Source organism: Fusarium proliferatum (genome assembly GCF_900067095.1).
Source record: "Fusarium proliferatum ET1 genome assembly, contig: FPRO_scaffold001, whole genome shotgun sequence".
In the NCBI taxonomy this organism is placed as follows: Eukaryota; Fungi; Ascomycota; class Sordariomycetes; order Hypocreales; family Nectriaceae; genus Fusarium; species Fusarium proliferatum.
The window spans coordinates 2,302,069-2,327,322 of NW_022194790.1; the positions used below are offsets into that span (position 1 = coordinate 2,302,069).

At 48.3% G+C, this 25,254-nt stretch overlaps 9 protein-coding genes across 9 annotated transcripts; 2 read left to right on the forward strand and 7 right to left on the reverse strand.

Moving 5' to 3' along the window:
* Position 1: 1 nt before the first annotated feature.
* On the reverse strand, positions 2–952 carry FPRO_01332 (uncharacterized protein; the record flags this gene model as incomplete). The annotated part of the gene is made up of 1 exon (XM_031232650.1): positions 2–952. The coding sequence occupies one exon, from the start codon at positions 950–952 to the stop codon at positions 2–4; it is 951 nt and encodes a 316-aa protein (XP_031075141.1).
* A 945-nt stretch (positions 953–1,897) lies between these two features.
* On the reverse strand, positions 1,898–3,454 carry FPRO_01331 (uncharacterized protein; the record flags this gene model as incomplete). Its single annotated transcript, XM_031232661.1, has 5 exons — positions 1,898–2,235; positions 2,288–2,792; positions 2,845–2,979; positions 3,033–3,119; positions 3,170–3,454. The coding sequence occupies 5 exons, from the start codon at positions 3,452–3,454 to the stop codon at positions 1,898–1,900; spliced, it is 1,350 nt and encodes a 449-aa protein (XP_031075142.1).
* Positions 3,455–4,147: 693 nt separating this feature from the next.
* FPRO_01330 (uncharacterized protein) lies at positions 4,148–4,619 on the reverse strand (the record flags this gene model as incomplete). The annotated part of the gene is made up of 3 exons (XM_031232672.1): positions 4,148–4,312; positions 4,494–4,526; positions 4,554–4,619. 3 exons carry the CDS (start codon positions 4,617–4,619, stop codon positions 4,148–4,150), a joined length of 264 nt encoding a protein of 87 aa, XP_031075143.1.
* A 3,007-nt stretch (positions 4,620–7,626) lies between these two features.
* On the forward strand, positions 7,627–8,793 carry FPRO_01329 (uncharacterized protein; the record flags this gene model as incomplete). The annotated part of the gene is made up of 1 exon (XM_031232683.1): positions 7,627–8,793. The coding sequence occupies one exon, from the start codon at positions 7,627–7,629 to the stop codon at positions 8,791–8,793; it is 1,167 nt and encodes a 388-aa protein (XP_031075144.1).
* Positions 8,794–9,707: 914 nt separating this feature from the next.
* FPRO_01328 (uncharacterized protein) lies at positions 9,708–11,409 on the reverse strand (the record flags this gene model as incomplete). The annotated part of the gene is made up of 9 exons (XM_031232694.1): positions 9,708–10,216; positions 10,264–10,334; positions 10,383–10,491; positions 10,541–10,668; positions 10,723–10,832; positions 10,886–10,915; positions 10,968–11,110; positions 11,172–11,225; positions 11,286–11,409. 9 exons carry the CDS (start codon positions 11,407–11,409, stop codon positions 9,708–9,710), a joined length of 1,278 nt encoding a protein of 425 aa, XP_031075145.1.
* A 754-nt stretch (positions 11,410–12,163) lies between these two features.
* On the forward strand, positions 12,164–12,574 carry FPRO_01327 (uncharacterized protein; the record flags this gene model as incomplete). Its single annotated transcript, XM_031232706.1, has 2 exons — positions 12,164–12,254; positions 12,468–12,574. The coding sequence occupies 2 exons, from the start codon at positions 12,164–12,166 to the stop codon at positions 12,572–12,574; spliced, it is 198 nt and encodes a 65-aa protein (XP_031075146.1).
* Positions 12,575–14,971: 2,397 nt separating this feature from the next.
* FPRO_01326 (uncharacterized protein) lies at positions 14,972–16,600 on the reverse strand (the record flags this gene model as incomplete). Its single annotated transcript, XM_031232717.1, has 3 exons — positions 14,972–15,350; positions 15,406–16,334; positions 16,388–16,600. 3 exons carry the CDS (start codon positions 16,598–16,600, stop codon positions 14,972–14,974), a joined length of 1,521 nt encoding a protein of 506 aa, XP_031075147.1.
* A 3,309-nt stretch (positions 16,601–19,909) lies between these two features.
* Positions 19,910–20,979, reverse strand: FPRO_01325 (putative Alp11 homologue of tubulin-folding cofactor B; the record flags this gene model as incomplete). Its single annotated transcript, XM_031232728.1, has 2 exons — positions 19,910–20,398; positions 20,740–20,979. 2 exons carry the CDS (start codon positions 20,977–20,979, stop codon positions 19,910–19,912), a joined length of 729 nt encoding a protein of 242 aa, XP_031075148.1.
* Positions 20,980–22,921: 1,942 nt separating this feature from the next.
* FPRO_01324 (uncharacterized protein) lies at positions 22,922–23,634 on the reverse strand (the record flags this gene model as incomplete). The annotated part of the gene is made up of 4 exons (XM_031232739.1): positions 22,922–23,187; positions 23,248–23,279; positions 23,361–23,462; positions 23,534–23,634. 4 exons carry the CDS (start codon positions 23,632–23,634, stop codon positions 22,922–22,924), a joined length of 501 nt encoding a protein of 166 aa, XP_031075149.1.
* Positions 23,635–25,254: the final 1,620 nt, after the last annotated feature.

The window sequence follows — 25,254 nt, forward strand, 5'->3', positions numbered from 1 at the left end:
TCTAGGGTCCACCAGAAGCACCTCCCATGATGGCCATAGTCTGATGCATTCTTCGCCTATCCACCTCTTTCTTCATCATAGACACACAGCTCACCACGGCGAGAATTTCCATCTCAGATGCCTCGTTTTTCCGATCCAGCCACTCACGCAAATCAAGCATAAGCCGTCCACCATTTCCAGCAGAGCTCCTCCTAGAACCTTGAGTACGGAGTCCATCGCTACGCACGAATTGCCCAACCTTGCGTCTTCTCTCTTCTTGCTTTCCTCCTGTGACGGCTACTTTCATGACTTGGTCTAGAATTAATAGACAATCGACTTCCTCGCCAACAGAGGATTTTGCACTTCGACGTTCGGCACGGGAACTGTATCGCCATTCGAAAGTGCCGAGATGAGTGCGCATGATGGTGCTGCGGGTTAGAACACCTTTGCAGCTGACCTCGATCTCCTCTGTCTGGCCGTTCTGTGATCCATCCCCAACAAAACGGATCTTGGGAGGCTTGCCTGGACCAAAGCGGTATGTGGTCGTGCAAAGAGCTGTTTGTGTAGGGTCGTTCGCCCTGGCAAGAAAACAAGAGCCTGAGTTTCTTGTGGGCCGAATCGATACATACTCTGCATCATCGAGTTCTCCCGTTGCTGCGACATTGAAGACATAGATAGGATCTGGCTGAGGCGGTAGAGGAAGTCTAATAAGTGCAAACCCAGGAGCTTCGATCTGCAGCTGTTTTGTAGGACAAAATCCCGATGTCGAAGAGGATGATGCTGAGTCTCCGTTTTCAATGTTGTATTGCGTCGTATATTCTGGAAGGGAGGTTGTTGAAGACATGGCTGGCGAGAGGCGTGATAGTTCCACAGCTTGGGTAGTGTAGTAGTCAGGAGGTGGTGCCAGGTGTGTAGAGGGATGATGGCCAAGTTTGAAGGATGAACTTGACATTGTCTCAGTTTTTGTAGACATTTTTCTATAACAGTAGCTTTGGAAAGAGTATTTTGAATACCCGATTCTTTGAATGTGGCTTGGTGGTGCTGATAAGTCGTTGGTGCAAGTCTTACCAGATGCTCGCTTTCAAACTTCTTTCCATCTTAAAGGCGGACATAGGGCCTATATATACCCACGACAATATATGATCTGCCTCTTTACCCTGAGATCTTCAATTGGCTATTTGCCAAACCCGAAGAATACGGCACAACTCGTTGCTCAATGACGGATGACGGGAACAGCCCAAGGCATCTTTCAGCCCTGTGAGGGTTGTCCCCAAACATGATTGGCTTGTATGATGATCATCCCCCACGGTCGACCCAATCGCGTGGAATACGATGAATGCGAGATTCAATAGTGGGGGCTTTGCTGGGGCAGTGCCGAGACTAGGCAGGCACCAGGAACGACACTTGAGATCTTGAGTCGGATGGGGGGCTAAAAAATTGATGTTTCAAGGGCCTGCTACGTTTATGATGACTTTAGCTACTACTTGAGTCACCTAGAATAGAGAGCTTCCTAAGTTAATCATGAATTTCCTCATCTGAAGGGAAAGTTTTGCAAAACCTGACTGTAAAGAGTTTGGAAATTGACAATTACAGAGAACCTAGTTACTTAGAGTGAGTTAGTGACTCTTCGTTCCCTTCTTTCACGCTCTCCTCCTCAGTTGTCTGTCCCTCTTTTAGTCTTTTTATCTTGTTTCTTTCACAGCCGTGGCCAAAGATCTTGAAGGGGTCTATCATCCAAAAATGGCATTCACGTTTTCCTCAGGAGGAACGTAACTTGTGATGGTAGACAACACGCTCGTCGCTTGAGCTGTCAAACCTTTAGAATTTATATTTTTTCTCTACTAGAAGATTTCGAACTCAAAATCTTGCAACAAGCTGCATGAATATACTAACTAAATAATTGGGGGTGATCCATTAATCAAGCCCTTCCAAAGAAAGTAATATCATCATCCAACTGCTCCTCCACCCACATCGGCCACTGATTGTAAATTTGGTGCTCAAGGTCGATATTAGCATTAATATGTTTAAGCCATCGAGCAAAACCAGGATCAAGTTGTGGTTGATCATCTCTCTGTGGAGGATACTTTTCAGATACATTTCGTTCTTGCCCACTGATAGGAGACATGATCTCGTTAATGGCGACCCAGTGTGAGTGAAGCAGCATCATGACCTGGTTATCGGGATCAATGAGAGCTTGGAAAGTGTCGTGTGGAAGCAACATCCACCAGCCGTATTGTGATGTGTATGCTTTATATGCTAGGCCTAGTTAGCTGGGTGTCAGTTCAGTGTTGTATGATCAGAGACTTACCATCCCACGAGTTGATGTAGAGCTTTTCGACCATTTTGACGAGATGCTGATGATACTCAACCTCGACTGGCCGCGTACACAATGGCTTGAGGTTCGTAAGAGCCTCCATTGCAGAGTCTGTATAGCCCTTTGGGATTAGTGGCAGGCCCTGCATCAGGGGTTCAAGCAAGGCATCCTGATCCGGTTCCAGCATATTTTCAAATATCGGTTTTATACCTCGGAACAACATTTGCATTCCTACAATCATGATACCACGGATGAAGGTCAGATACTCCGCCAATCCATCATCCAGGCTCACGGACTGGAATGTAAGTGCGTAGCAGGTAGCTACCATGGCGTTCGCTTCCTCATGGTCCATTGAGCTTCTGGCAGTCTCAGCCAGGCGCTTCTTGATTGCTCTTATTGCCTTGATACGGTGGTTCATGGCTGACGAAACAATACTGGCGTCATTCCTCATAAGTTCGGATGCCGAGAAACCGAGAATTGCGTGCATAAGGTATTCATGCTAGACCGATCAGTAAGTGCCTTGTTTCCTTTTACTTGACGGGGATCTGTACGTTGTGAGCAATGCATGGGATCTCATGGGTCCAGACATCCTCTTGCTTCAAAGGATGATGGGGGTAGCATTGCGTAAGGAAGTGCTGGAAGAAACGCATATCCTGGAGACTGAATAGAGGAATCTGGTGATGCGGCTACATACACGACTGTCAGTTGATACAATTGCTCAACCTTGCCTCTTACGCACCTGGTGTGTGATCTGAGGCATAGATGGATACTCGCACTTCAGGCCCGTCTTGGTGCAATGACCACACGCAGGCCGAGTCTCCTGGCACTTCCTGGTGTTAGCAAGTCCATCGAACTTGGGCCTTCGGGTCTAAATACCTTGATACGCCTTCTCTTGCAGTTATAGCAACCTCTTCGACTCTTGGTATGGCCTCTTCGCTCAAGCCTTTGTTTCTGAGTAGACGTTCGAGCAACCAGTTCACTACTAGACCCTGATGTTGTGCTTGGTGGGGTAGCTGAGGAATCTGATGGTACTTGCTGTTGGGTCTGGGCACCCTCGCCGCCAAACATGATATCATCAGCTTGGAGAAATGCGGCGTAGTCAAAATCGGTCTCATCGGTGAATGACAGCATTCCCGGAGTGAATTCTTGATTTAGGTCCATGATCGATTGCTTTCAAGTGTATAGCGGTTGTAATTCAGTAGCTTCTTGCAGCTCTTATAGATTGCCGGTGTCAGAAGCGATCAGAGTAGAGGTACTGATACTCGTCGGTAGCTTTTTCCCCTCCTGCATCTAAATCGTCGTGTAGAATATATGCTTCGTGTTTAGAAGGTTGAAGTTTTATAAACATGCCAAAGAACTCACGAGGCTTCAAGAGCAGGATAGGCACCTTCCGCAACCCAGCATGAGCGAATCAGCGTCTTACAATATCACGTGTTGAAGCTGGTAGTGGACGATCCTACCAAGTGGCTTGAGTACTGCCACAACTAGCTGAACATGTTGTTCTATCATTCGCTGTGGTGGCAGTTTATCCCTAACTAACAGGGCGGGATGACGGGTCATCATTCCGCCGCTTCTCGCACTATCATCCCAATTTGGGTTTCGGTGTTGCTAGGCAGTTTTTTTTCCTATTGATAGTCATCCGTTGCGACTATATCGTGGCTTTATATGAATTTTGAATCCCTATTACCCTCATGGAAGAGGCTGTGTTGACCTCCACTGATTGATTACCTGACCAACAGGGCAATGATGATTTTCGCCACAGGCCCGATCTTACTCGATAAGCTCTCAACGGGTTGCAGATTCTCCGTTACCTTATAGCGGGGCCCCAGCCCAGTTTGATGTCCGTTACAATGCTCATTGTTGGCGTTTGACTTTACCCCAGAATCTTAATGTGACAACGAACCATATTTCAACAGCAAGCTCCGGAAAATGTCTGGTTGGAGATGGCACTTTTGGTGTTGCACTCTGCTCCGTCGTTGTGTAATTACTAGCCAAATCACGGGAATAACAAGCGCGCGCCTGCGATCGTCGTCTAGTCCTTCACCTCATTTCCCATCGTCGGGCGCTTCTGCAAATATCGCGATTCGCAGGTATCCTAGCGCCGATCATGTTATTAGCTCACCTGAACTCTGGAGCCATGTTACAGGATCTATTTTAAAAACGATGGCTTGTTTCGTTTGTTGCGGTTTCTGAAGCTCACCTGTTCAAGGCTCGGATTTTGGTTGCTCACAACCTATTACGAGACGGACAACACACGCACCTCAAACGATATTCCAACAAGCACGCCTGTTTGTAATGTATTCAAATCCGATAGAAAGGGGTACATAATGCATCTCGCATTGGTAAAGTGTAATAAATTCATCATCAACAGAGCCTGCAGTTTGTTGAGGCCTGCATGTGATAATGCAGCCAGGGGCTTATATGTAAACAAAACAATCCTACCCTGTACCACATATGAGATATGAAATTTATCACCATATTTTGTATGAACCAATGCCACCACGGTATCATATCTATCTCACCTGAAATATTGTTCACGGTCCCTTCTGTGGAGGCCTCAGGTCCTGAATAACCTGCTGCGCTCACTATTACTATGTTGATCAACGGTATCCGTACGCCTTGATCAAAAACATCCACATCCCGTCGAAGGTGGGTCATGTCCCCAAGCGTTCGTATACCACAACAACATTATATTATCGTCCCGCCCAATGCATCGTACTCTGAAATTGGATAGTTTGAGCCGTGTTGCGGTATCGAATCATCAACCCAGAGTCAACAGCTCATGGACAGTGGAGAGCAAGAGCCATGCTCAAAACCTATTAGAAGCTCAAAGAACTCCAGGGTCCCCCGAAGCGATCTTGTGAGATAAGATGAGCGCCCCATAGGTCCATAAGTTATGGGCTGAATCAGGATTTTCCATACAGGCAGCAGCTCGTCGCTTTGAGAGACTGCTTGTTTTGTTTACTCGGCACCGTGATAACTATGAGTAAACGACACTGATCAGGGGAGTCCATCAACCAGAGCCCCAAGCACTTATTGGGGATACTACATGAAGAAAGGTTGCACAAAGAAACAGCCTCAGAGGGCATTGAGTGTAACACGTCAGCTTGACCGCCACATGACAATAGTTTAGGTGCCAAGCCGAGGAAACAGAGTCCGTGACATTTAGCTTGTACAAAGCAAAGATTGTTGAGTGTGTTTCTTGGTGCTTGGTCATGGCTAGGTGCAGAAAATGCAACCCTCATCATGCAAAGTGATGGTAGAGACGTCCAAAAAAAAAACAAAAAAAAAAAAACAGCACATGTTACGAAGATCTGAGTCAGGGCATCAAAATGCGGCATTGAGTTTTTTCCTTCTTCTTTCTCTTGATCCAAGTTGTGAATGTCTCCGGTGGATATGAGTGACAACCCTGCCATACTAGGAGAATCGAGAACCAAGCTTTTCTAATGCCAAAAATGGCTCAATAATGTCTTTTCTCCATCCGTTTGCAGCGTCCATTCGTTGTGGGCTGCGATGAGGATCCGATCCGGAATCCCGGCTAACAGGTTGCTCAGATATTGACAAGGGATATCATGGTTGTACGCGTGGAGCCCACCTACCGTGGCTGCGGATGTAATTTCGGACGGTGTTTCACACGGCGGATGCTAAGTGAGAATTGGGTTTAGCAGCCGACGTGGCCCTTTAGCAATGGGTTCAGGTTTGTCCCAAGAGGCTGGGATGCACCAAAAAGCCAAGACATTTAGAATTTTTGTCGGTGGCAGCGTTTGTGCGCCTTGTTCTTGAGTGCTTTAGTTGTGTGTGCGTTGTCGTTGCTAGTTGTCGTGATGAGCGTCATATGATGCGTATCATGCGCCTCTGGTGTGAGAGCATTTGGAATGACGAGAAGCCAGATGATGACGGTGATGCAGAAGTTGGTGGTCGTTAACCTCTGGCCTTGCATTCATCAAGTTGGCTGGGCTTGGCACCAGGGTAGGCATCGCATCAGCTACAGCCTACAGGGCATCCTGGGTAGGATCAGCTCAACGGAGTTAGGGCCAACGTTTACGACGGCCTTGTGCGATTACGTTAATAGCTGGGAAGTGGGCGTTGAGGGTTCTCGAAGGCCAAGTGCCGGCAGCAAACTCGGTCGCGTTCTTCTAGAGTTCTGCTGTCTTGGCTTGGCTTAATCTCTCGGGACCGTTTAGTTTTTAATACCATGGTGGAAATCAGAAGCTTGGTTGTGGGATCGTCGAGTCAGGAATTGGGGTGAAAGAGTGCTGGCATTGCAGCAAAGGTAACAAAGGCCCCAGTGCGTGAATCATTCCTTTGAGGGCCACTAACACGATTGGGCCGTTTGCGGTCTTTTGTTTCCTCTTTGCGTGTGTGTGTGTGTTCCTGCAGAAGGGACCTGCAGTAGACCAAAGCCGGATGAAATAGCGCATGTATAGTGGTTTCAGTTCAGGCACAGCGTGTGTTTGCCTCTGTGTGAGTGGTTGCGCATCCACTGCCACGTTAACCCATGTTTTCCTTGCCCACTGTCGCTGTCGCTGACCTGTCGTCTAGGTTCCAAGAGGGAGGTCAGCTTGTCCAATCGGAAACTGCTTTGATGCTACCTGAAGCGGCTGCCCCTGACATGCTACCCGCTTTTTGCCAGGGATGGCGCACCCGGCCAGAGATCCACTCTAGCACGGCGCCAGGAACAGGAGCATCGGCCAATGGAATTGCAGAATGCCTCCAAGCATTTCACCTGAGTCTACCGAAAGCGCCCCAAAACGGCCCCTGCAAGTGGAGGCTCTCGATGGCCCAGGCGGGGGTCTTTCTTCCCAGTCTTTCCAGTCTTAGAAACAAAGATACCAGGTGTCAGGTGAAGACACGGGTATCTCCAGCAATCACCAGCAGGTAAAAGATACATTCCAGTCCACCTCATCACTTGTACTGTCCTTCTGGATCATGCCCAAACCACACCACTTCCGTTGCCATTGCCTGCCCTTGCTCTTAAACCCTCTATATCCCCCATGGTTTCGAACTTCTCTCCCCCCTCTCTCCTTCATCTCGTCAATATCAGCCCGTGTTTTCAACCCTCGTCTCGACTAGTCGTCGCCCTTCTTTATCTGCGTCTTTGATAGATCGCATACACACTCCCTACTCGGCCGTGCCGATCACATAACTACAACTATCGTCTCAGCCCCGATCTTTCGTCGTTGCTTTCACCTTGTCATCCCGACTGTGATCAACCCGAATATCAAGTACAACTTCACATTCATTACATAAGTCGACTACCGTCTCGGAAAACACAGTTCCATCGGTCCCTACCCAAATCGCCTTGATTAGGAATACCAGTCACATCAGTCAAGATGATCGCCAACAAGCTCACCATCCTTACCGCTACCGCCGCTCTTCTTGAGCCGGCTCTTGCTCTCGGCCACCGCCACGCTCACCACCAGCACGCCCAGAAGCGTGGTGACTGGGTCGTTGCTACCATTGACGGTCAGGTCGTCTCTTGGGAGAACAACTACTTCGGCCCCGGCGGTTCTGCACCTGCTGCTACCCAGCCCGCCGCCGCTTCTCAACCCGAGGCACCTTCTGCTCCCGCTCCCGTTGCCGCTCAGCCTACCACCATTATCAAGGTCGCCAAGCCCTCTCAAGCTGCCAAGTCCGCCTATAAGCCCGCTTCCCAGCCCAAGAAGGAGGAGACCGCCGCCAAGGCTCCTCAGAAGGCTGCCATCAAGGAGAAGACTCAGTCCAAGGCCAAGTCTAGCAGCACCCAGTCCAAGTCTAGCGGCACCTCTTCCGGTGGCTCCCCTGGCTTCTCCCACAAGCGCGGTGTCTGCTACAACAACGTTGACCTTGCCAACACTTTCGCCGGTGACTGCGAGAACTGCGGCTGGGGTTACAACTGGGACTCCTCTTCCGGCGGTCTTAAGGGTCTCAACTTCATCCCTACCCTCTGGAACGACCAGCCTCTCCACACTGACCGCTTTGCCGACAACTGTGCCCAGGCCCTGAGTGATGGCGCCAAGGCTATTTTCAGCTTCAACGAGCCTGACAACGCTGGCCAGGCTGACATGACTCCTGCCTACGCTGCCCAGGCCCATGTCAAGTGGCTCAACCCCTATGCTGGAAAGGCCCTCATCGGTGCCCCTTCCATTAGCAACAGTGGTCTTGCCGGGGAGGGTGTCGAGTGGCTCAAGAGCTGGGTCTCCGAGTGTGAGAAGCTCGACGAGCAGTGCCACTATGATTTCTGCAACGTCCACTGGTACTCCGAGGTTGAGTACGGTAGCACTCTCTTCGACCACCTCAAGGCTTCCCACGAGGCTTGCGGCGGAAAGCCCATCTGGCTCACCGAGTTTGCTCCTACTGGTTCTGATGAGGCCATTGCCACCTGGCTCAAGGATGCCATCCCCCAGCTTGAGGACCTTTCTTACCTTGATGCCTACTCCTACTTCAAGGTCGAGACTGGCATGCTCATGACCAGCGAGACCGAGCTCAGCTCCTACGGCAGCGTTTATGCCTCCGCTTAAGCTCATCAAGGCTCATGGCAGATGGCCACTCAGTTCGTTTTATCACTTCTTGTACACTCGCTAGGGAAATACCCAACCATTCAAAATTGGCTTTCGGGAGGGAGGATTAACATATTCGGTTCAAGGATGGCGCCTGTTGACTTATGTACATATTATGCATTTAGGTGACCAGGATCTGGCTTACAGTTCCAAGTTTATATCGCGCGGTCAACCTCCTTACCTTTTTTCTTATCATCAATTCCGGGATATTACAAAAAGGGAGGACTTTGCAAATAGAACAATTCCTGATCTTAGCAGTTTGATAGACTTCTTTCAGCGTGTAGATACATCTACGAGCTACGATGACAATGAACAGCGATTTCGCTGCTCCAACTCCTGTGCCACCCTGTGAAAGAACATATCTACTGCTTGAATGGGTGACGACTTGCACGACTACGTCAAGCTGTCTCGTCAGCCTCGATTTGGGACCTTGAACCCTTGCCTTCGTCCTAGACCGTGGCTATGCCAATGTCTTGATTGAATTGTGTTGTAGGCTGAGGAATGTTGCGCCATGTGGATGAATGCGGGAGATCAACACCTGACACTATTGTGTCATCCGTCCATTCCATCGATGAGTGGGTAACGTCTTTGTCAAGTTTAATAAGCGTCATATCAACTTGTCTTAGAGGATAGATACTCTTCTCAAGTCGTGAGGTATTAAGAATATCATTAGCTGCATGGGTTTCTGCAACTCTGGGCGATGATTAAAACTAAATATTGGGTATTGCCGCCCCCTTCCATATCAACTCCGATCTTTTCAAACGCGCCTAGAACACTCTTCTTTTTCTCCAAAGAACCTTTATCCTGAAAACGCCGATTTTCCTGACCCACTGTTCTAAGCAATTCTCTTCTAAAACAGCCTTGTAATGTAAATTCTACTTGTTCAACGGACGTGAGAACGAAGGTGTCTTGGAATGATGATGCGGCCTGGAGCCTCCTTGTATTCGCGTTCGAGGTGGCTCTGCGGCTTCTGTGTGGCCTGGAGCAAAAGCCACCGATCGCACTTGAAAGTCTCGGTCTGATTCGATCCCGATATCGTCGTCATCGTCGCTGCTCTCCTTGCGTTCGGTCGTAGGCCGGCTCTCACGGTGAATTGTCGTCGTAACTATAACACCACTTGTAGCCCCTGAATGAACTTTGGTCATCTCGAAACCAGGGTCATCTGTCAAAGAGGTGACAGTAGCATGTCCGACAAGAGAAGTCTCGTCGTCCACGTCGCGAGGAACGTTGGGAACGTTCGAAGCATGCAGACTTCTTGGGTGAGCCGACGAGGCACGTCTGCCAATGTAGCTGCCATCCGTAACAGCAGCCGAAGCTGGTTGACTGGAAGAACCAGCACTATCGCGAGAAGTGACCCATTGAACGACAATAGCCGAAAAGAGGACTCCATATGGTCAGTTATATTCCAGACGCCTTGTTTGAGGTACATACCGTCACTGTTGCAACACATTAAACACACCCAACCCGGCTCCCCATTAAGAACCATTAACACAGTCAAGTTTCTAGCCAATCTTAGGGGTATTCCAAACGCTAGGCATCAATGAACTTACACTATGCTGCTTGTCAAGGTACAGCAAGCACCGACGAAAGTACGGAAGGCCACACTGCGAAGACGGGAGTTCGCATGGGTCTTTGGAAGATTCTTGAATGAGTAGAGATCTGACAACTCATTAGCATATGCACGTGAAACTACTGAATGTCAGCTGACTTTTAAGAGGGATTAGAAAAAGAATGGTCAGGTAGATATTGACGACGGCATCGAAAGCGATAAGAGGAATCATAGAGATGCTCTTCATGCCGATGAAGCACTCTCCGTTTACAATTCTGGCAATGCGACTAGTACCGTTAGAAAGCCGTTGGTAAACGAAAGTCAATGCTAGGAGGACCTACTAGATAAAGTTGAGGACGACAACCACTCCATAGCCACCAAGAAGTGTGATCATATTGAACAAGTAAAGTTTCGAATTTCTTCTTCGTGTAGTAGAGCTTCGAATAACATGCTAGATACTATTAGAAATTTCACTCCGATGCTCAAAAAACATATGGAACTTACAGCTTTCTCGACAAGAAAGACGTATATAAGCTATTGTCGCATTAGCCAACCCTTCCACAGCACAGTCGACAGGAGAGCCCACAATCTTGGTTGTGACATAGCATATTAGGCAAAGCAAAATAGCGCCATGGCAAATGTTAAAGCTGCTGTTGACACCGAAGACCTGTTGGAGGATTGCAGAGGTGAAAACAAAACCATAGGAGTCGACGTAGATGACTAGAACGACTATATAATACGTTTAGCTAAAAAATTGAACCGTATCCTCGCATCAGTTCAAGAGACTTACGCCAAGCAACAAATGGTAACCTGGACCAGGATCTAACGGCAGTAATTCTCTGGACTATTCCATAATGCGTGTCAGTTTTTAGTGTTAATATTAGAAGAATCTGCAAATACTTACAAAGAAAGACAGCTAATATTGAACAAGCAGCGAGGGAGACCATAACCGACATGATATCTCCTCCTATAGGAACAGGTTTCGGTAGATATGCCTCGCGAGGCTCGAGAAAAGTCTTGGGAGCCATATCAGATGGTGTTTGAGAACGCTCGTGTCGCAATGGGATCCGAGAGAACATCCAAGCATGAAGCAGAGTTCTTGTTACTGTCCCTAGGGGGTGATAATAGGCAGATCTTCGATAGAAAGACGAAAATAAATTTCAAGCTTTGATCAGAGGGTTGCGTACGGTGATAGTTAAGGGGGAGGAGGAGGAGGGGGGGAAAGGGCAATCCCCCAGACAGGTATAAAGTCAAAGCATAATTTGTGGCTATAGAGTAAAAAGATCAAGCCCAGACGCTTTACTGACTGTGCCGAAGCCTCAGATCTCTAGTTCTTCTGCCGCAACCTATCCAGTAGCCTGGAAGCTAGGTGTCTTTAGCTCAACCCAACTAATGTCTTGGAAGCTGCTCATGGGCCCGTGAATGAAATAAGCCCCGAGACGAGCCAGAAGCGGAATAAGTTCAGGCACCACGCAGAAACGCTTTGGCTGGCCGCAGGTACGAATGATACCGGGATACTAAGTGGCACATCTGTTGAGCCAGACACGATGATTCGGGGACCAACAAAGAGATCAGTAGGTAGTTTGTTTACCAAGAAATTTAGTGTAAAGGGACCGACGATTGGAGATGAATATTGAAATAAGGTTAGAGCGGAATAGTCGTTACTTGATGGGCCACTGACGGAGGTGGATAAGAGTACGATAGGTGGTGGCTCTTTGTGGGCACTGTAATATAATCTGGGATAGCCACGGAAAATCCGAATACCTGGCTGAATCCTTGGCGATGTCCCGGCCGCGGTTTAAGTGTTTGATGTGGCTCGCGAGTGCGGTGTGTCACCCATTGTCACCCATGCGAGACTTGGTTCCGGATGCAGGTAAGAGAAAATCACTGCATTGGTCAAGGCTATTTGAATGATGATAGAATGTCGTTAATTTCGAGTCACAAAAGGTTGACTCGTAAAGCATTCGTTCGATCGATTTTCCAGAAGTCATCCCAATTCTTGATGATTGGTGATCATATCAAGACTTAGGAATGTCCGGTTTCGGGGCAAACTGCGTTGGCCGATATTGTTGCTCTTCCATTATAGCAATGCCAGGGAGAGCTACTGATGATTACTCTAACCCGCCTCTTGCGGCATGGCGTTCGATCGATACGGCTGTGGCTATGGTAAAAAGGAAAGGGGACTTGAGATGAAGCCGACCCATTTCGGTCGGGAGTTCGATGGGAGGCGACAAATAGGAATAAACAGATCGACCACACCCTAACTTCGATCGTTCATCGGGTGGTGTAAGCCATTCTCGACATGGATATGCTCAAACCCGTGGTATGGCTGGACGTTGTGCACTATTGAGTGCGCACTGACAGTAGCATCGATACCGGAGCAACGGAAGAGTGCCCCGTGCAGTGGTGTCGATAGATCGTGGCTTGTGTTGGCTGTGACGGTATTCTTTCGAGGCTTGAGGAAATTTGAAGCTGCGAAGTGCTCAGATAATGTCTCTCCCTGAGCCAGCTAGACGAAAGGGGAGTTGCTATCCAATCCTTATTAAGTAAGGTAGGTACTAGGGCAGGCGGGTACTATGGTAAGTTGGGAAGTTGTTTCCCGTCTCGAACGTAGAGAGTTCTTCTGAATCTTGAGTTTAATGGGTCAGGTAGGAGGCAAGTAGAGACTGGGGAAGGGGAACCTCCCATACCCGTTCATGGGAAAGCCTTCTCAGCTTGAACAAATCGTTCAGCTTCCCGAAACATCATATTCTTCCCCCTATGATTGAAGGAAGAAAACCCCCCTTCTCCTTATTCAAATCCTCTCGTCTTCTTGCTCTATTGTTAGTATTTAGACCCGGCTAGATCCGATCTATCCACCCCCGGGATCAATCAAGATCCTTCGCGCTAATGCCCCTGACGAGGTCCCGTTACGAAACACTCTAACACAATGCGGACTGTGTCTCGACTCGAGATTGGCCGACGGACAGTAAATCGGGAAATTCCACGCGTATGTGGCTCACCTGACTCGGCAGGAATTGGAGATCCAAAGGCGGCCTTGTGGCGGGTAGGTTTTCCCAAAGTCACGGTTCAGTAGTGCCATCCCGCTTGGCAAAACAAGTTTCCGGCATCCTGGTGGCATATGGCTCGAGATATCTTCCCCGAAGGAACAATTCAGACGGAGTTTTGTAGTTTGAGCATAGCTCGCAGAATAGCATCTCCGATCTTGAGCCTCAAATGTTCTTCAGCCCTCATTGATCAGTCAAGGCTGTGAGTCCACTTAAGGTGATCTGGGCTGAGTAGCATTGTCGTATTGGTCAATCTCGACACTTCTGCTCTCTAGTGTCGATAGCTCAAACCTTATTTATCATAGGCTGCCAGAAATTCAAGACAACGATTTGCGCTGAAGATTATCATCTGCTGCTGCATTACCGTTGGTCTGGATGTGGCCCGGGATGATGATTAGTAAGCTCACGTCTCACCAGCATATTCCCGGTATATATCGGTTCTGAGATCACATACGGCGTACGTTGCACAGGCCTGATGCGCCAATCACTTAGCCACTACCAACGTGCTGGCTGTAAGCTGCCAATGAAGCCTAGGAAAGTTTGCATTCATGCAATTCAACGACTCCCGCGTGTTGCTTATTATGGGAGGAGCAAGTGTCATTCTAAGTTCTATCTGACACACGGATATTAAAAATGCTCAACTAACACTTCCCACGCCAGCGTCATTATCTCATTTCCAGTTGACACTTGCATTGCGAGGACCAGGAACCTGATACATTGCCCGAGATCCATTTTCACTACGGTGACGATATTTGAGCAACCAAGTTCTTTGTAATTGCCCGGACCTCAAGCTGCGCCGGCAATTGTGCCCCCGAAAAGCCAGAGTCTAGTATGGCTGAACTTAGCATATTTATGTGTTCCAACAGTCCTGATGATCTGCCGATGGAAAAAACCGAAGAGACTTTCGAATTGCTTTCTCCCGCTGAATCTGCGATTTTTACCCTTCATCTGTGGTGCCAGGTCACTAAGCTCTTGGTTCGGATTCTAGACTGGCTGAATCAGATCCTGTTATGAGGCACGATACCGACACTGGGCGCTTGGTTGCAAGTATCTTCAACGAACGGTGTTGCATGCAAGCTTGAGTGAATAACGAAGGGCTGTCGATTCACTGCTGGATTACGAAAGGTCCACTACTATATACTGACATCAAGCCTTTTCAAAAAAGACCCCTGCTGTATGAGGCCTTGGTTTCGTATAAGCGTGTATAAATCATCAAAGGTATCATATGTAAGGTAAGTATCTGCGCTCTCTAATAAGCCGAAAGTGATCATCAACCACGATCGTCGTGAGCGCGCTTATGTGCGATCGTCCAAAGAAACGCCTTGCCATGCTTCCCATGTGTCCAAATTGAAACCCAAGTTATCATTCCTCAGCCTCAACGCCGATCCCGAACATTCTTCTCATTCAAACCGGCTCACAAATGCATGCAAGGGACCCTTCTGCCCCTGATTATATCAAAACGTGAAGCCCTTCGATCCCCATTTCTCAGCCCTAAATTCATATCGCCGGTAACATCAACACCCCGGCACCTCCGTGCTACTCACTAGCTCCCTCGTTGACTTTCATGATCTTCGACGGCTTGAGCGCGTGTGCGGATCCTAAATCTATCCCGAAGCCTCGCCGCAAATCGTGCACTTTGGCCCTGCGACTCGCCATCGGCAGCTTCAGTAACTTCTGTTGTCTCTCGGTTGTTGTTTTCATTGGTTTCCGCCCGCATCTGCCGTAATGCTTCCATTTGTTCTTCCACGGTCCCCTCTCGAAGGCGGTTAATATCAAAAAGTCTCGAGAGTCGGTTACGGTGAGATGACTGAGGCGCGTCGTTCTCAGCACCCTCCATTGCCAAAGGTGGCGGCAGCGTGCTAGAGTCGCCAACATCCGCCTCCAAAGATGCATGACCCTTGCCTGGTCGTAAATCATAGCGACTAATAACGTGTCAGTATGCATAAGAATTGGATCTTTGACAAGGTAGTAACTCACCACAGTGGACACGTGCCAGATACGTTAATCAGCCATGGATCAACACATGCCGGATGGTACTGATGCTTGCAGGGCAACACTCTAACGTCTTCACCAACCGTAAAGTCTTCGGTGCAGATAGAGCATCCTAAGTGGTCGCTCGTCTCGTCTTCGGCACTCTCGGGAGAAGGTGATGCCCTAGTCGCGGCTGGTACGGCATTTGTCACCCCACCTGGTGCCGGAGCCCCGTCAGACGGTCTGGCCTCGCTGAGGCGTGACGCAGTTCGCTGTGTGACAGTATCGTTGCCTTCCGTATTCTCCAATTCCAATTCGGGGTCTGGCTTTGTAGGTGTCTGGTTTCCAAACTTGACAATTGGGATCGTGTCTAGAACAGCCCGAGCAAGTCCCTTGGCCCGGCTCTGTCGTGGCCGCCCGCCAAGTGCACCTCGTGGCCCGTATCTTTCAGGGTATCTATGGGCTCTCACAGCGCCTGTCGTGATGATCACCAAGAATAGCAGAGTAATCAGGCCAGTGATGGCGTACAAAACACTCATGGCAGCCGTGTTGCTACCCCCTTTGCTCTCATCCTTTGGCAGCGTATTATCCGTGTTATTACCGAAGATGCTCGCTTTGACAACTTCACCACGGCTGGTACCGTTCAAAAGATTGAGGGCTTGTGTAGCCTCACCTCCATCGGCCATGGACAAGATGCTCGTAAACGGAAGTTTGTCGACTGGGTCGATGGCACACCATGTGTTGGACGTAGAATACAGGACTATCGCCCTGATATGAGGTTCAAGCTGCATCAATGTGTTCAGCATCTTGTTGGGGCTGAGAAAAGAGTCGCCTTTGGGTTCGTCGCATGACAGATAGGCGATATCGTCTTTGTCAGTCACTTTGTTGTAATTTGAAGAGTCTGTCGCGATCATATTACCCGTGATATGAATAATCTTTCGAAAATTTATTAGCATTAACAAGAAAACAGTGCAGAGCAAAGACATACATCTATTACTCGACCTGTGGAATCGTTGAGTCCCAGATTCGATGTAAGAGGGATTACAGCAAACTGCAGCCCAGGGTTCGCTGACAACGAGAGTTGCATGCCGCTGATTGTGGCCCATTCAGGGATTTCAGTTTCGGCCCACGTAGAGACTTCAGTGTCATCGGCAAGGACACCTGTAAGAGTGCAGGCTAGGATGGAGATGGAGAGTGCCATCCTGCCAGTGCTAATTATTGTCGAGAATCTCATGATTGTGGTTGTATAGCGGTGGTGTCGAGGGTAAGAGAGGTGTGGAATAACGCCGGTTGTGGGTGATGGCGAGACCGCAGATGAGACTTATGCGTAAAGTATCGTGTGTAGTCGTCGATTTCGCGTGCGTAGGGGCAAGGCTGATACGACTGAAGTCATCGCCAGTTGACGTTTAGGTGGAAGCCAACATGTCGGTTCTGGATCGCATGGGCCGGTCGCAATTCTCCTGCACTACACTCGTCTCGTATTTGTATTGCGGTTCGTTTTCGGTAGGGGTTCTCCGCGGGCTGAGTTGAAAAGAGTTAAATCCAAGTTCAGGGCAAATTGATGATGGAGGGAGAAACAGGAGCAGTCTTCAAATCCATCACATCCTAGCCATGATGGGTGCCGTCGGGTCCCGTATCGGGGTGGAGCCCACCCGAAAAAGTTCCCGCGCGCCCGCTGGCAAGCGACAACAGAGGGGAACGGCAACTTCCAACCACTGGAAACACAGCGTTTTGGCTCCCAAGCCTCTAGGTGCTCACACTACTGTCACTGCAAGCTTGGCAATTATTCAAAGCCAATTCTGCTTGAATCAGTGCCATCAATGTGGTTTTGTAGACGTTAATGAATGACGATAACTTGCTTGTTTCGGTTGCTGGTTGCTTGAGCTATCTATAAGATGAACACCTAAACAGACGATCAATTCATTAAATCACTGTGATTACAGTAAAGTATATCCATCTCTTCCGAAATTGTGAAAGTGTCTGTGTTGGCCAAGCTTCGGCCAGCATGATCGCGTGAGGGGAAGCCGCATGGATGATATATTGGTCTTGTTAGTCATGCATATGGTGATACCTACATACTCTTGATCTATACCTAGGTACCTAGAAGGTCGTTAAAGCCTATAATATCTCATGGGATAATCTACAAGTTCTAAATAGAAAACACATCTTGATGTGTTTTTGGAGTACAATAGAAGTCGTCGTTGACAATGTGAATATTTTACTGATTAAATAAACTTTATCATGGTTACTGTTGTAACTTCCAAGATCAAAACGAGATTGACGCCAGCCATTGAAATTTTACGGCAAATCTTGACCATAATAGACAACGAGGGCCCTGTTTGCACTGAATGGCCTTTATGAATCATTTGATGGTTAGATCGACATATCTGAAGTAATACTATGAGCCAGAAAGTGATCAGAAAAAGACACACGATATGGCAAATTACTCAACCTCTCTGTTATTAAACGTTGGCAGGTTGCACAATCGAGAATCTCAAAGTGACATGAGGTAGAATCACATCATACGCCAGCTGCCAGCTTTAACCACGTTATTGGATGCATTTCCCCGACTATTTCGTTGCTCTTCAGTATTCATGGTTGGATTAATACTGGGTTATCAGCAAGCAGACTTGAGCTAAGTAGTTTATTGCCTTTAAGGACTTGGAGGTAGTTTGAATTAGTCGTTGAGAATTTAATGTTGATATTAAACCTTACGAGATAGGCTTTCAACCGCCTCGAGCGTCGTTTTGGCAGCTGAGAGGAAGGGTGATTTACCACTCATCGCTGGGGTTAGAAGTATCGTTGAGCTTCAGTTCTAGGGCACTCGAAGTTAAACTAAGAGTAAAACAAGGGAACCTTTAAAGTCTACGATATATATGGTTGTGACAATCAGTAATGGCTGACGGGATCAGACTCATTTCCATGAACTTGGTCGTCGTTCAGGGAGCACAATTTAGAATACATATCAAGGCGAAACTACGCCAGAGACATTTCCATGAGACAAGAGAGGGTATAGTACACTAGAGTAGATGGAGTTTGAATGATAAATAAAACTGTGGCTGAACGACGTTATCATATATAAGGTATCTTAGACTTACCGTTACACTTTCTTGATGTACTATTTACCTACCTATTGTGTTATCACAGTAGTAGCTCTCAAGCTCAGAAAGCACAGGGATTGATTGCAAATATGTTTTTGTTTGGATACATTCTGGGTGAATATTCCAAGGAAATGATTCGCCCTGGGTATATCGTTTGCAAATGGCGACATGATCATTTATCAGCATTCAAGATACTGGTATCTAGTGTCAATCCATTTCCAAGAACCTCAGCGCTGCATACATTTTATAATCAACAATGGCTGGTGGTCCAGAACTTAGAGATGCTACCAAAGACACAGTAAGTAATTGAGTCTCCTGTTATAATCATCACATCCATATCCACTTGAGCCGTAAGTAGTATATAACACCAACTCTTCCCGGGAGACTACGCAGGAGTAGGTAAATGGTACAATGCAGTACTTGCGATGTTCAAATAGATATGACATAACCCAAAGCCGTGATGAACATAGATCCATGCCACACTCTTCAAAGCGTCCAACACAGCACAGGGACTGTAGCACCGTTATGGTCATATACTGTTTACGATCGGTAGTTAAGTCCAAATAGAATAAATTATGCAGGCGGGATCTTGTGCTTTTGTGATAGAAACATAGTATCAGCAAAAAGATGAAAATGACCCCCAGCTTCGTCATGGTGCCATAGTGACCTCCTGAAGTAGCAAGGCACATGAGAGATATAACTATTGCCGTTTAAACCAGCTATAAGACTTCAGAATAACACAATTTAGTTACTCACATAGTGTATACATGCTCCTGAGGAAGTGTAGACACCTATTAGCAATTCATTATCTGATACCCACCCTGCACCATATAACACAATAGTGATCTCTGAGTTCAGCACAGCTCAACAACTATATCACCCAAAATGTCCGCAAAAGTTTCTCAACCACTCTTAAGCTCACTCTGGGTATGTGAGGACAGCTGTATAATCGAGTTGTTGTTGGAATAAAGTTGCCGAGCCGTTGCTGCAAGATTTCACGGATCGGGAATCGCGTTGCTCAAGAGATGCAGGGGAGACCAGATGGCCGCTGTGTACGACGGAGAGATCTTACGCAGGGGCCGGGAATCTATGATGATAGATCTCGGGATGGCATTTCATGTGTTTCATAAAGTGGACGGAAGGATCTGGCTCGTAAAATCTTGATTTGGTGGCTGGTTTGTGTATCCGTGTTTTGTAAAGCTGGCAGATCTGATGGACTTGCACGACCAAGTTGCCAGGCTCCGGCTATGATAAAATTACTCCTGATTCAAAGTACTTTGTAGGGTAGACTTCCTACGGAGCCTGGCTCTAATTACAATCACGAGGTACAACGTTCGCTGTAGATATCAATGTTTGCCCAACAGAAAACCACCAACCCTAAACCATCGAGTTGTTCACACTCGAGACGTCTAAATCTCCTCCATATCTTCCAAGTCGTCAAGAGCAGGGAAATCGCCCACCTCAACCCGCTCGGGCCTCACAAAGACACCATGCTTAAGCTCAGAGGGCTCACCCCAGTATCGAGTACCAGCGATGCTACCGTCATTCTTGCCAACGGGCTCATCGAGCTTGACTCCCACCCATGACCCGAGACCGCCGGGGATCTCCTTGACCTCACCGACGTACTGGATGACACCGCGTCGAGTATCCTCACCGCCAACGCGACACCGTCGGCCGACAGCAATGCCCCGCGTGGCAACCTCGCGGTCAAGAGCCTGCAGCTTGGTCTCTTCGTGGCTGGGGGCATCTGGGTCGAAACGGCCTAACTTCTGAGCCTTCTTCCAGGCTAGGACCGAGTCCGTCTTTTTCTCGTACTCTTCCTCGGGCATGACATATTTGTCGACGCCCGCGGTGTCGTTCAAGTTGATCCGGGAGGCCGCAGGCCGTGTGTCAATTACCTACCAGGTTGGATCCCTGTCAGCCTTATCCAAAGTATTGGAGGGTAAAAAAAGTATATGGTGGCACCACTAAAATAGTGACGATCCTCTGGGCCCTGAACGCGCGCACATACGCAACAGTTCAACTCCCACCGCCTCTCCCGCTCGGCCCCCCCCTCGCCACAGTTCTCAAGTGCCAGCTCAGCACCGGTGAATAGCATGGACCTGGAACCTTGAATAATCGTCGACAGGAACGCCGCAGACAGAAGAGTGAAGGACAGCGAGAATATCTCGGCCAAGGCACATGACATGGGAAAGTAGCTGACAAATGAGAGGCCGTGCTATGATGCACTCTGACTTACATGAAGCTCTGCATACGGGGCCAGGGGAAAGTTGGACAAGTGGGTGTCGTCCTCGTTAGGCGCCTCAATAGCGATAGCCTCTGCGCCAGCTGTGGGCTTCAGGGAGAGCCGTTGGCAAGAGGGCGGAACACCAGTGACAGTCTCAAGCTTGCCCTTGAGTTGAGAGATGGACCATGACGGTGTGATGCGACGCTCTGACTGCGCGAATTCTGAGATAACAACGAGCGGAACGTCGGCCATGGCTGAAAGAGAGTCTGGATGGATGGATTGACCTAGGCGGGGAATATCTCGGTGTGTTTTTGGCTGAGACGCTTGTCTTTGCTTTGCTTTGCTTTGCTTTGCTTTGGAGGGGCGGTCAAAGAATGAGGTACTTGCGAGACGCCTGCGCCGCTCTTAGGATTAGGTAGAGCAAAGTGAGAACCGAATTTCAGGCCAAAGTGGTATTTCCAAGGAAGAAAAGAGCTGAGCTTTGCCTATGTTGGATGAGAAAACGATGACAGTGATCGAACTTGAGTGAGTGTGGTGGGGTTATGATTATGCAGTCCAGGGTTTGAGGAACACCAGCTAATGTGCTAAAGGGTAACTAGCATCAAGAAGGATGCAAAAGCATGGGCAGAAAAGAATTGGAAAAAAAGAAAAAAAGTATGCAAAAGCAAAAAGAAAAAAGGAACACTTGGAGCCAGAAGACAGCCTCTGCCGAAATCCTGGGCTTGCGCAATGCAGAAAGCAAAGCAAAAGCACCTAATATATCATATATCATCTACATTTCCCGCCTAGGGAGGTTAGGCTGCTGGGGGGGTTCAACTTTTGATATAGAGACGGGATTGGTCCGTTTAGATCTGAGGCGGCAACGACGTCGACTTCATCATCAACGTCAACCTACAGGCCGGGCCCAATATTACTGCAATTGTATGGATGTATGTATGTATGGATGTACTGTATGTACGTACAGTAGCTCATTAGTGCGAACATGATTACCTGCATGCATTATACCTAGTTCCCTACATGCCATATGGTTGGTTAGTCCTTGGCATGCCATGATAGGTCAGGCGTGGTTCTTGAGCTTTCAGCCAAAAGCAACTTTCTTCATCTTGAACAAGCATCCCTACCCAAGATGGAAATTGGAGGGATTCAGCACAGGCATACATTATCGAATCTGGTATGTAACTCATCAGCTGCCGTCAATATGAGGGAGGAAAAAGCAATTGATGTTCGTCTTGGCTTGAACATCTGCGGAATATCGCAATATGTTCCTAATTTGGAGCGACCTTCGTAATGCCGTGTCACGAATACCCCCAGTCAGTTCCCTTTCATCTCTCCACGCATGAAGCCCAAGCGAAACCTGCATGTGCATGTCTGTCTGAAGTCCACTCACAAGAGCACGGCAGCAGACTCTACGTTGCTAGATTACCTACCTCACGTAGATTGTCGACCGGCTGAATGGCGGGAAGGATCTGAGATGGATATTTGACTAGGCCTCAAAATATGATACCCTGCCATGATCTGATATACAGAGACCACTAGGAGGGTTCAGTCATACACCACAAGCTGCTCAAACCTCCGTGGGCAGCATTAGCTTATCTTAGCTAGGAATAACCAACTGGCCTGCTTCGAAAGTCTCGATCTCGTCAAAGCGCTCATCTGGCCGCCTATTACCACTCTGGTTGAATCTTGTAATCGACAACAAGCCACCTAATCCAGGCCGGTTCCTTGCATCCGCACTAACTCTTTGCGATGATTTCGGTGTTGTTACCGTCGACCGGACCGGCAGACTGGCCATGCTGGTCAGCCATTGATCCGGACGGCGTTTGTCGGCTCCGCGCGGTCCCGTCCGTCTGGAGGCACCCGAACAAAGCTTCATGCCGGCTTCGCGCACGGGAGGAGGTGTCGCGAGGAGGCTCTCCCGGACCCGGCGTCCAGCTCTTCGTGTTCGTGCGATAGTGGCATCTATATTCCAAGACCGCAAGGTGTTCCGCCACCGTCATGATGCACTCAGTCTGAGTAGATACTGCTATCCTGCATGCCCTCCATTATCCCTCGCGGAATAAATCGCCAACATGGATCATCCCCATATCGTTTCTGCAGGCGATGCCACCCGCTGCCTGCCATGACCGATGTGTATCAGATACTGGTGTTACATGAAAAAGAAAAGACCGGTGCGCGGCTCGCAGTCATCGGGAAATCATGGGTTGTCGGCAGTCTCGTTGATCCTGGCAGCCGCAACCCCTGGTCTACCCTCCAACCCGTTTGATATAGCTTCCCTGGCACATGATAGTACTTGAAGTCTAGATGCATTGATGACGACGGGAACCGTACTGCCATCGAGTGGTTGGTGATGGGACAACTCAGCACTCGCTGCGCCCCAACAACCCTGGGAATAATGCTCGTTCGCTGCAATCGAGGTCCGAGCGCGAAGCTCATGGCCATTTCGGCTTCCTGCAGTTTCTGCTGTTTAAGCATACATCTATCTGTAAGCCAGATAACATATACATACGCTTCGTCACTTACCAACCATGCCGTCTTGTATATCAGACCTTTCACTAGCAAGAACCACAGTATAGGGCTGACAGTGCCTCGTTGGAGCAAATGGCAACAAGCTTACCTGTACTGGGACGACTCACTCCACGGCATGCGCTAGGATCTGATTTGCGCCAGACTTCGTATGCAAGAAGCCGTGACAAACAGCTGGGGGTTTGGCGGGATGAAACGCTTGACCCTGACCTCTATTCCATGCCACTCATGACACGTCACATACCACCCACCAAGGGTTCGCAGCAAAGCCTCTCTGACCTACTGGTTAAATCGGGATTCTTGCTCCTGCCAGTAGGTATTTTGCAGCACTCTCGATTTCGTCACCCAGTTGCCAGTTTGCCCTATCCAAATCGGTCCGGGCATAGTTATGAGAGACCTCTGTTAGTGTCCCTCCAAGATGGTATGATACTATGAGTAGATGCAAGCTAGACAAGTAGCTAATCGCACTTGAAGGTGTTTAGGCGGTAAATCAATGTGCCCAAGGGCTGGTGAAGTGAGTTTTCCAAATCCACTCATGCGCATTCTGTTCAGGTCTCAGGCTTGATGTATTTTGAGCGGCGTTCTGACGTCAAGGACAGATCTTGCTCAAGGCTTAATCTCGAAACTTTGAGTATATCTATGGTACGTGATGGGCGGCTCACCGCTAAAAAACACAAGAATCATGTTAGTTGTTGGAGTGGGGTTTGATTTAGAAGGCATGGCTTCTAGAGGAACTGTTCACTGTATTTGGCCTGGCGTCTGGCTCTGTTTCCAATTCAAGATATGTCTTGAAACAACATTGCCTGGTACCTATTATAGTCATCAAACATGGCCAATCTTCTTGTTTGTCCACCGAGGAGTGTGCATATTGTAGCGAATTTCGCCTGTCTATTATGTCCATCATCAGCTAGACCGGGTATCCAATCATTGAATCTCCGCAAGCTCGATTTTGTCAGTCAAGCGAAGCAAATGACGCGCGCAGAGGACGTGGGTATTGTTCAACTTCTTCTCGTCGCATTCTTCCATAATCGTGTGCTTGATATGTCAGGCACAAACAGACAAACCTAGTTAGTTTATCCTTTTGCCTTCATCGATGGGTCTCAGACTTTAGCAATCTAGTGGGCAAAATAGACGAATCTACGATCCAGGATATCCCCGTTCGTGGATCTGTTTACCGACTCCGTTTCCGTGTCCAGTCCCCGCAGGAACACTAGCAGCGTGCTGTGAGAGAGACCCTTCGAGACATCCAGTCATTCCAGCTTGGCAGTAAGCTAGCCCACCAACGGGATGGTTAATGGCTGAAGGAACGACATACACATGCGCCGCAGCTCACTTGACATAGGGCTCGGCCTTGGTTCGCCGTAGGAGGAAGTGGGCTTCAGGGGCCTGTTCGAACGGCACCCGCAATGCCACATCTATCATTCTCCAAATGTGTATGGAAGAAATTGGGGAAACTAGCGCTGCTGGACCTCCACCAAATACCAATCTTTTCCTCTTTCCTTCCAAAGGCTCTTCACTCTGAAGGAAAAGTGCGGAACATCGAATGGATAGGAGGATAAGCAAAAATGATTAGAAAAGATTTGTTTTGTTCGGACATTGACAATAATGTGAAGTAGGCAGATCAGCTGCCCAAATGTGGCTCCATCATATACTTTGCCCTGAGGATTTGTCCCAATCAGACAATATCTTGGCTCGGTTGTGTTTCAGACACTGGCACTTCATGCCAGTCATCGTCATATCCAGTCGCTTGAGGGCAGAACACGAACCCAACTGCTTCGTTGTTCCTGATACTGAGAAATGGCTGGCATGTAACTATAGCATGCCCTCTCAAGATCCTGGACTGTAGATCTAGTTCTTGTCTCCACACCATCCCTGTAGCTTAAGAATATATAAAAGAGTTGGCAGCGCTGATTTGAGTCTAGAGGAACGACAGTTTAGCCCAATAGAGACAGCTTGATATTGTAATCGCCTGCAGATGGAAGTAAGAAAGGGAAAAATTCTTCA